We start from the raw sequence: 10,882 nt of genomic DNA on the forward strand, positions 1-10,882 counted from the left end.
ATGGAAATGAGACGTTGTTGTATAACACACTGGTGACAATTGGATGCGTTTCTGAGATAAGGACATGTACAGTATGTTTGGGAAAAACCTAACATAGTAACCAGTTGTGAGAAATATATACAGTACCAGTCAAAAGTTTGGACACCTACTCATTCAAGGGTTTTTCTGTTACGGTTTTCTTCCTCCTCCTCTGAAGAGGAGGTGTAGCAAGGATCGGACCAAAACGCAGAGTGGTTTTACTCATGGTTCTTTAATAAAGAAACTACACATGAATAGACTAACAAAACCAAGAAATGTGAAAAAACCAAAACAGCCCTATCTGGTGCAAACACAGAGACAGGAACAATCACCCACGAAACACTCAAAGAATATGGCTGCCTAAATATGGTTCCCAATCAGAGACAACAATAAACACCTGCCTCTGATTGAGAACCACTCTAGGCAACCATAGACTTACCTAGAGTACTACTCTAACCACAATCCCATTACTACAAACAACCCCAGACAAAGCACACCACTTAAATAACCCATGTCACACCCTGGCCTGATCAAAATAATAAAGATACACAAAATACTAAGACCGTGACAGAAACGGCTCTGGCTGCTCCATGCTGACTGGCGGCTCTGGCGGCTCCATGCTGACTGGCGGCTCTGGCTGCTCCATGCTGACTGGCGGCTCTGGCTGCTCCATGCTGACTGGCGGCTCTGGCTGCTCCATGCTGACTGGCGGCTCTGGCTGCTCCATGCTGACTGGCGGCTCTGGCTGCTCCATGCAGACTGGCGGCTTTGGCGGCTCCTTGCAGACTGGCAGCTCTGGCAGCTCCTGGCAGACTGGCAGCTCCTTGCAGACTGGCAGCTCCTTGCAGACTGGCAGCTCCTTGCAGACTGGCAGCTCTGGCTGCGCTGAACAGGCAGGAGACTCCAGCAGCGCTGTAGAGGAGGAAGGCTCTGGCAGCGCTAAACAGGCGGGAGACTCCGGCAGCGCTGTAGAGGAGGAAGGCTCTGGCAGCGCTAGACAGGCGGGAGACTCCGGCAGCGATGTAGAGGAGGAAGGCTCTGACAGCGATAGACAGGCGAAGGGCACTGAAGACCTGGTGCGTGGTGCTGGCACTGGTGGTACTGGGCCGAGAACACGCACAGGAAGCCTGGTGCGTGGTGCTGGCACTGGTGGTACTGGGCCGAGGACACGCACAGGAAGCCTGGTGCGGGGAGCTGCCACCGGAGGGCAGGTGCGTGGAGGTGGTACTGGATAGACCGGACCGGGCAGGCGCTCTGGAGCTCTTGAGCACCGAGCCTGCCCAACCTTACCTGGTTGAATGCTCCCGGTCGCCCTGCCAGTGCGGCGAGGTGGAATAGCCCGCACTGGGCTATGCAGGCGAACACCGGGGACACCGAGCGCACGGCTGGTGCCATGTAAGCCGGCCCAAGGAGACGCACTGGAGACCAGATGCGTAGAGCCGGCTTCATGACACTTGGCTCGATGCTTACTCTAGCCCGGCCGATACGCAGAGCTGGTATGTACCGCACCGGGCTGTGCACCCGCACTGGAGACACCGTGCGCACCACAGCATAACACGGTGCCTGCCCGGTCTCTCTAGCCCCCCGGTAAGCACAGGAAGTTGGCGCAGGTCTTCTACCTGGCGTCGCCATACTCCCTGTGTGCCCCCCCAAAAAATTTTTGGGGGCTGACTCTCGGGCTTCCTTCCACGCCGCCGTGTTCGTCTCTCCAACTCCATTCTCCTATAACCCTCCTCGCACTGCTCCAGCGAATCCCAGACGGGCTCCGGCACTCTCCCTGGGTCGACCGCCCACCTGTCTATTTCCTCCCAAGTCGTATAATCCAGACTTTGTTGCTCCTGCTGCCACTGCCTGTCACCACGCCGCTTGGTCCTTTTGTGGTGGGTGATTCTGTTACGGTTTTCTTCTTCCTCCTCCTCTGAAGAGGAGGTGTAGCAAGGATCGGACCAAAACGCAGCGTGGTTATTACTCATGGTTCTTTAATAAAGAGACAACGAGAGACAACGATAAACACCTGCCTCTGATTGAGAACCACTCTAGGCAACCATAGACTTACCTAGAGTACTACTCTAACCACAATCCCATTACTACAAACAACCCCAGACAAAACACACCACATAAATAACCCATGTCACACCCTGGCCTGATCAAAATAATAAAGAAAACACAAAATACTAAGACCAGGGCGTGACATTTTCTTTATTTTTACTATTTTCTACATTGTAGAATAATAGTGAAGATATCAAAACGATGAAATAACACCTATGGAATCATTTAGTAACCAAAAAAGTGTTAAACAAATCAAAATATATTTTATATTTCCTCCGACACATCACAGTCACCAGCAAAGGACCATCACACCACCTCCTCCATGCTTCACTGTGGGAACCACACACGCAGAAATCATCCGTTCACCTCATTTGCGTCTCACAACCAAAAATCTCAAATTTGGAGTCATCAGACAAAGCACAGATTTCCACCAGTCTTTTTACCCCTTTTTCGTGGTATCCAATTGTCCATTGCTCGTGTTTCTTGGCCCAAGCAAGTCTCTTCTTATTATTGGTGTCATTTAGTAGTGGCTTCTTTGCAGCAATTTGACCATGAAGGCGTGATTCACGCAGTATCCTCTGAACAGTTGATGTTGAGATGTGTCTGTTACTTGAACTCTGTGAAGCATTTTTGGGGCTGCAATTTGAGGTGCAGTTAACTCTAATGAATTTACCCTCTGCTGCAGAGGTAACTCTAGGTCTTCCTTTCCTGTGGCGGACCTCATGAGAGCCGGTTTCATCATTGCGCTTGATGGTTTTTGCGACTGCCCTTGTAACGGCAGATTTCCTCTTCGTCCTCTTCGTCTGAAGAGGAGTAAGGATCGGACCAAGATGCAGCGTGGTAAGTGTTCATGACGATTTATTAAAAACTAACTGAACACTAAAATACAAAACAATAAACAATGTGATGAAAACGAAAACCGAAACAGTACTGTGTGGCGACAAACACTCACACGGAAACAAACACCCACCACAAAGGGACCAAGCGGCGTGGTAACGGGCAGCAGCAGCGGCCGAAATTTCAGCACTCCTGGACATGGGAGGGGATTTTAAACAGAGAAGGACCCTGGGCACAGGCTGGGGAATATCGCCGCCCCAAAGCAGAGCTGGAGGCAGCGAAAGATGAGCGGAGGCGATATGAGGAGGCAGCACGGCAGCGCACAGGTACAAGAGGCAGCCCCCAAAATGTTTTTTGGGGGGGGCACACAGGGAGTGTGGCTAAGCCAGGTAGCAGACCTGAGCTCACTCCTCGTGCTTATTATAAGCAGCGTGTTACTGGTCAGGCACCGTGTTATGCGGTTAAGCGCACGGTGTCGCCAGTATGTGCCCATAGCCCGGTGTGCTATAGGGCAGCCCCCCGAAAGCACGTCACGCCCTGACCATAGTTTGCTTTGTATGTTTATATGTTTTGTTTGGTCAGGGTGTGATCTGAGTGGGCATTCTATGTTGTATATCTAGTTTGTCTGTTTCTGTGTTTGGCCTGATATGGTTCTCAATCAGAGGCAGGTGTTAGTCATTGTCTCTGATTGGGAACCATATTTAGGTAGCCTGTTTTGTCACTGTGGGTTGTGGGTGATTGTCTATGTTATGTTGCTTGTTAGCACAGTGTTTCTTTAGCGTCACGGTTGTCACTTTGTTGTTTTGTAGTGTTCAGTTTTTCCATTAAAATGACGAACACTTACCACGCCGCATCTTGGTCCTCCTCTCTATCTCCAGACGACATCTGTGACAGCACTTGAAGAAACTTTTAAAGTTCTTGACATTTTCCGTATTGACTGACCTCAATGCCTTAAAGTAATGATGGATTGTCATCTCTTACTTATTTGAGCTGTTCTTGCCATAATATAGACTTGGTCTTTTACCAAATAGGGCTGTCTTCTGTATACCACCCCTACCTTGTCACAACACAACTGTTTGGCTCAAACACATTAAGAAGGAAAGAAATTTCACAAATTAGGCACACCTGTTAAATGAAACGCATTCCAGGTGACTACCTCATGAGGCTGGTTGCAAGAATGCCAACAGTGTGCAAAGCTGTCATCTAGGCAAAGGGTGGCTACTTTGAAGAATCTCAAATATAAAATAGATTTTGATTTGTTTAACACTTTTTGGGTTACTATGTCAAGGTTTTCTGTATGTGAAGGAGAATCGGACCAAAATGCGGCGTGGTAAGTGTCCATGGTAAATCTTTAATAAAGAGAACACTGAACACTATACAAAAGAGTAACACAAAACAATAAACCAAATACGACCGTGAAGCTACAAATGAGACCTGTGCTGATCCAAGCCACTAACATAGACAATCACCCACAAACAAACAGTGCAACCCAGGCTACCTAAGTATGATTCTCAATCAGAGACAACTAATGACACCTGCCTCTGATTGAGAACCATACTAGGCCGAAACATAGAAATAGACAAACTAGACATGTAACATAGAATGCCCACCCAGCTCACACCCTGACCAACCAAAACATAGAAACATACAAAGCAAACTATGGTCAGGGTGTGACATACTACATGATTCCATATGTGTTATTTCATCGTTTTGATGTCTTCACTCTTTTTCTACAATGTAGAAAATAGTAAAAATAAAGGAAAATCCTTGAATGAGTGGGTGTGTCCAAACTTTTGATTGGTACTGTACATTTGTTAAAGTTTCAAACTACAGTATGTTATGGTGGAGCAATGTAGAAAAAAATATGGTTGAATTATATGCTTATGAATGTTCATTGCTGTTCTTAATGAATGTTCTTCAAAAGAATGTCAGATGTTAGTGAAAATGGGAGGGGTTGTATTTTCTCATATTTTCTCAGAGATGACAGAAGAAAGAAAGGACAACATGATTATTGAAAATAAAAACTTTAATGGATCTATCAGGACATACAATCACACATACACATTCGGTAATATGTGTTTGTAACACATCAATATATTTATATTATGTTTGGTGCCATACCGTACACTAAGAAGGGGGCAGTGTGGTAGCACCACAGGGATAACAGGGAATGCCTTCACCATAATGATCTATGACAAAGCATCACACACCCTCCTCCCTGGTCTCATCCCTTTCGTTTCCTGTGTGTTCACAGTAGCACACCTTATCAGCAACAAGTAAAAAACACAATGCAAAAAAAGAGATTGGGGTAAAAAGGGAGGGTAACGAAGGTAGAGGTTGCATTGGAAACAGAGACATATTTACAGTTCTGTAGTAGACTATAAGCAAGTACAAGCTAGTCATAGCTAGTCTTTGCTTGCGTCCATTGCTGTGGTTGATGGTTCACAGAGGAATTGGGGGACTAACGGGATCTGAGTGATTACAAAAGGATAGAGGGAAGGGGGAGCCGAGGTCGGCTAATGTAGAGAGGGGTGGGGGTGGTCTTGTTGTATCACATCAAGTATCTCTTATGTCCTGTATAAAATACAGTATAATACTATTATATGATAATAATAAAAATAAACAGTTCAGTGTTCCGTCTGCCCACCGTATGTGGTCTTTCAGGCCGCAGTGCCTGACCACAACAGACTTAAGAACAGCGTGGAGTGACGAGACGACTTTAGGGGGATGGCCAGTCGCCTTATGGTGGCGCGCCAGACTAACACAGAAGGAAAGGGTCAAGAGCGTAGAGGTTAAGGGAAGGCAGGAGACAGCAGTCTTAGATGATTCCATATTTGGCCAGATCACTGAGCTCCATGTCGCCGTAGGCCTCCCATGGGCAGACCACTGCTATGTCTAGAGAGAATGAGAGAGGGAGAAATAATTACTATTGATTGTCCAGTTGATTAAAAAGGGCAAGGAACACTTGTTGGTTGTCTTGGTTGTCGATATACAGTGCCTTCAGAAGGAATTCCACATTTTGTTGTGTTACAGCCTGAATTGAAAATGGATTAAAACACACAATACCCCATAATGTCAAAGTGGAATTATGTTTTTCAAAATTTTTACAAATTAATTAAAAATTAAAATCTGAAATGCCTTGAGTCAATACATTTTCTTGGATAGACTCACTCTGTGTGCAATAATAGTGTTTAACATCATTTTTAAATGACTACCTCATCTCTCTACCCCACACATAAAATTATCTGTACAAAGGGCACCTATAAAATAATAAAAGCAGACATTGAGTATCCCTTTGAGCATGGTGAAGTTATTAATTTCACTTTGAATGGTGTGTCAATACACCCAGTCTTTACAAAGATACAGGCGTCCTTCCTAACTCAGCTGCCGGAGAGGAAGGAAACCGCTCAGGGATTTCACCATGAGGCCAATTGTGACTTTAAAAACTGAGGATGGATCAACAACATTGTACTTACTCCACAATACTAACCTAATTGACAGAGTGAAAAGAACGACCTCTGTACAGAATAAAAAATATTCTAAAACATGCAACAAGGCGCTAAAGTAAAACTGCAAAAAATGTGGCAAAGCAGTTAACTTTTTGTCTTGAATACAAAGTGTTATGTTTGGGACAAATCCAATACAACAATTACTGAGTACCACTCTCCATATTTTCAAGTATAGTCGTTGTTGCATCATGTTATGGGTATGCTTGTAATCGTTAAGGACTGGGGAGTTTACAGGGTAAAAAGGAAATGTAATGGAGCGAAGAACAGGAAAAATCCTAGGGGAAAACCTGGTTCAGTCTGCTTCCACCAGACACTGGGAGATGAATTCACATTTCATCAGGACAATAACTTACACTGGAGTTGCTTACCGAGAAGACAGTGTATGTTCCTAAGTGTCCGAGTTACAGTTTTGACTTAAATCTGCTTGAAAATGGTTGTCTAGCAATGATCAACAACCAATTTGACAGAGCTTAATTTTGAAAATAATAATTGGAAAATATTGTGCAAAACTCTGAGACTTACCAAGAAAACTCATAGCTGTTATTGCTGCCAAAGGTGATTCGAACATGTAATTGACTCAGGGGAGTGAAAACCTATGTACTTATACTTATTTTCATTACATTTGCAAAAATGTCTCGAAAGATGTTTTCTCTTTGTCATTGTGGGGTATTGTGTGTAGATGTGTGAGATTTTTTTATTTTTTAATCCATTTTTAATTCAGGCTGTAACAACTAAATGTGGGATAATTCAAGAGGTATGAATACTCTCTGAAGGCGCTGTATACTGAAAGTAGAAATACAAATATATAGATGAACAAACATGACTACTGATGATTGCAGATGGAATATCAAAGTTACCTGTGCCAAGACCCTCCATGCCTGGGATGTCATCACCAAATCTGCAATTGACAAGGAAACATGTTAGTATCTTACAGATTCTAGAATTTGTCTGTCTGCATTTATAAAGGTTTGAGAATGTGAGAAAATGGAGTGCTTGTTCGTGTGAATATGTGGAACGGTTGTGTGTGGAGTTTGTGTGTATCTGTGAATGTGTGATGACAGAGAGAGATTCTCACCCTTTCTGGCCAGGCTTGGGGGCCTTGCTCTTGAATGTACGGGTTTGCCTCTGCTTGAACTTGGGGGGTCCCTTCTTGGGGGTGGTTGGGCCAGCTGTTCCGGCGGGCGTTGCCAGGGCGCTTCCTGCAGGGGGAGCTGTGTTCATTTCTGCTGAGGTCTGACACAGAGAGAGACAGAGATTGTTACAAGACTGTACATAATATAACATTTGAAATGTCTCTATTCTTTTGAAATTTTTGTGAGTATAATGATTACTCTTAATTTCTGATTGTTTATTTAATTTTTGTTTATTTCACTTGCTTTGGTAATGTAAACATGTTTCCCAAGCCAATAAATCCCATTAGAAAGAGAGAGAGTGCGCTGTTATAGTGTTGGCCAGAAAATCATTAATTTCCCTCAATTTTGTATTATCCTCACTCCCATTTTCTACGTCTATCCCGGCTAGTTTAACTTCACTTCAGGTCTGTCCACCCCCCTCTCTTCTTCTCTACTGCTGCCTTTCTGCTAATCTCTATCTCTCTGCCAGGCTCCCTCCAGCCACCTTACTGGTAATCAGGATAGATTAGGGGGATTTGGCTAAACAGCCAGATTATCTCTGATTGCATATAAAACCCAATTTGATGAATTGCCCTTCTTAAATCCCAGGAATGTCCTCTGTGTCACACGCAATTGCTTAGATCACGAAGGAAGGGGGGAAATCAACTCCTTAATTTCTCAGTCCCATAATATATTTTTCAAAACATCTTTCCCATTTGGGTTGGTACATTGTCTTGACCCTGGATATACTCCTTTCTTAGCATGGACTTATTGGATGTCTGATTTTACATGATCAATTATTTACACCTGACTAAAGTATTGATTTGACTAGCCCCCACTAAATGTATATACATGCATATAGCATTGTAACACTAATGTAAATTAAATCTTCACTACTGTGCATCTGATTTAAGATCCTTTGATGTCGTCAGTGAAAAAAAGGTTGATCCTTATGACTTAGTAAGGAAGTTGGGACGGGCGTCAGTAAATGATGGTATTGAGACCGGCAGTGGCTGGCCTGCCAATCTCTTTAGTGGCTCAGACACTATACTGGACAACAGGTGAGGCCACACTCTGTCCTTGTTCCTGTTCTTCTTCATCCGTTTAAGCAGTATCCTCCTAATCTGTCTCCTGAGTACCCCCTTCCCTGAACCTGGGAGCTCCATAATCCTGTTAACATAATGACGTGGATGGAGCTCACTTTACCAGGACACGGTGTGTAACTCAACAGATGCTGCACCTGCATGAGATCCCAGATCTGGCTCTCCCTATGCTGCTGCCTAATACCCATCCAGAGTGGATAGAGATCTGTAAAGCTGCGCAAAAGCATCTGTTGTTGTGATTTCAGTCTCTGCTTCTAACAGGTAAGTCTAGCCTCTCTCTCTAGGAATGTGGTGTCTGCTCTCTCTCAGATATCTGCCTTCCACTGGACGTTTTGGATGCACATTGAAAATCCTGTCATTGTTTTACAACTTCTTAGATGTTGCACTGCAGTTTTCAAATGTCCCCCTAAGGAGCAGAATTTGATTTCTGCAGGTCAACTGTTTCTACAGTCACATCATTTATCAATTGATTGGAACAAATGTTTTCCCACCTAGTTCCCACTGCACTATTATAAAACAAATCTCAGCTGTTCCAATACCAACACTAGCATACCACTGAGTGTGAAGCAATGCATTGGGCATGCCTTAATGGTACTCTAGTATGGACATTGGAACTTGCTGCTTCTAATCTGCCAATGATTTTAGAGTCAAGATGCACACGTTTGTAGCTATGTGGACTTCTGTCTACCACACAAATGGATTCCACATTTCACTTCCCAATCTGAAAGCACACTCATTGCTATCATGCTAGAATTCTCCATTGAGCAGGTGAGCTACAATTACATATGCATGTACATTCTGCATCATGGCTACAGGTGTTAGATTTGCATGAGTCAATCAATCACAATCTTAGATGTTCCTGCTTGATACTCTTGGAAATCTTCCTTTACAAGTGATGTGTACTCATACTGTAGCACTAATGTATTCATCTATATTAGCGATATGTAATTAAGTAGTAATAATGTATTATTTCTAAGGAATAATAAAGAAAAGTAGCAATAACTATTCCCCAGGTCGTTGTGGTAAATGAGAATGTGTTCTCAGTCAACTTACCTGGAAAATAAGGGTTAAATAAATAAATGCATAAAAAGTATCTGCCTCACCTAATTTCACAAATGTTCCAAGGAGCTTCTGTCTCGAAATGAGAGCTACTGCTGCATGTCAGTCCAAGAGCAAAATGAACACGAGGAACCGGCCTTCGTTTAAATACCCCTGATTCTTAATCCTGCAGTCTCCTGGTTTCCAGTCGCATGGTCTCCAAAAAGGTCAGCCAGCTCCTTCACCACCCTCCCCCCACCTCCATTCCTGGACATCAGAGGGGGTGGGGACATCAGTGAGGCAGGTCAATATGGTGTTTTTAACTAACTTATCCCATTAAGCCTTGGCACACCCGTGTCAAGCTTGTCAAAGGAGTCGACATTGTCTGCATGTGGTTGCGTTCCTGGTCCATGTGATGGGTCTTTAAAGAGTCTGCGTTGTCACTGTGATTGGTCTTTAAAGACTGTCTTTAAAGACTGTGTCATAGTTCTGAAATTTGTTTTAGATCAAATACAACAAACTGTAACAGTAGATAATTCCCAAATCCCTATAGTTTATACTCTAGACAGTACAATTTAAGTGTAGCACTACTTAAGATCATTACACAACATCAAACTCTTTTTACCCCATTCATTTCTCCAGTGCTATTTGGATTAGTAATGAAGTGCAGCATGAATCAAAACCTCTGTATGGGGGGAGGCTGTAGTGTTGTATTTGACTTTTCCTTGTTGAATATGGTAAAAATGTTAATGTCCATGGGGAATAATTAGATGGGAAGGTGCCCATTTAATGGGGAAATGTACTTACTACGACTGTGATATGTGTTTCCCACCTAGCTATCTTAAGATGAATGCACTAACTGTAAGTCACTCTGGATAAGAGCATTTGCTAAATGCATAAAATGTCAATGTAAATTAACCGTGACTGTCTAAGCACAGAGCTCTGACGTGCAAGGACATTGACCTTGACCTTGGCATGGTGAAGTGGCCAAATATGGACCTGCAGTTAATGGGGACATCTGGATTAGAGATTTAGGACCCTTTGGTTCAGGACAGACCAAGGGCCCTTAAAGGAAGCTGAAGCTATTTCATATACAGTACTTCATCACCTGATAATGGAGGTCTGGGGATGAGTACTTCAATAATTGGTGAATTGGTAGCAAAGTTGACAATATGCCCTTGTCTCATAAGAGATATTTCATATAATTTGGATCTTT

General features: G+C 43.7%; 1 protein-coding gene across 1 annotated transcript; it reads right to left on the bottom strand.

Annotated features, from left to right (window-relative positions):
* Positions 1-4,912: 4,912 nt before the first annotated feature.
* LOC139421359 (retinal cone rhodopsin-sensitive cGMP 3',5'-cyclic phosphodiesterase subunit gamma-like) lies at positions 4,913-9,808 on the bottom strand. The gene is made up of 4 exons (XM_071172156.1): positions 9,732-9,808; positions 7,489-7,646; positions 7,271-7,311; positions 4,913-5,799 (listed from the first exon to the last, which is right to left on the bottom strand). Exons 2-4 carry the CDS (start codon positions 7,632-7,634, stop codon positions 5,723-5,725), a joined length of 264 nt encoding a protein of 87 aa, XP_071028257.1. The 5' UTR covers positions 7,635-7,646; positions 9,732-9,808; the 3' UTR covers positions 4,913-5,722.
* Between the last annotated feature and the right edge of the window lie 1,074 nt (positions 9,809-10,882).

The sequence above is a fragment of the Oncorhynchus clarkii genome, chromosome 12, assembly GCF_045791955.1.
Source record: "Oncorhynchus clarkii lewisi isolate Uvic-CL-2024 chromosome 12, UVic_Ocla_1.0, whole genome shotgun sequence".
NCBI classification, from domain to species: domain Eukaryota; kingdom Metazoa; phylum Chordata; class Actinopteri; order Salmoniformes; family Salmonidae; genus Oncorhynchus; species Oncorhynchus clarkii.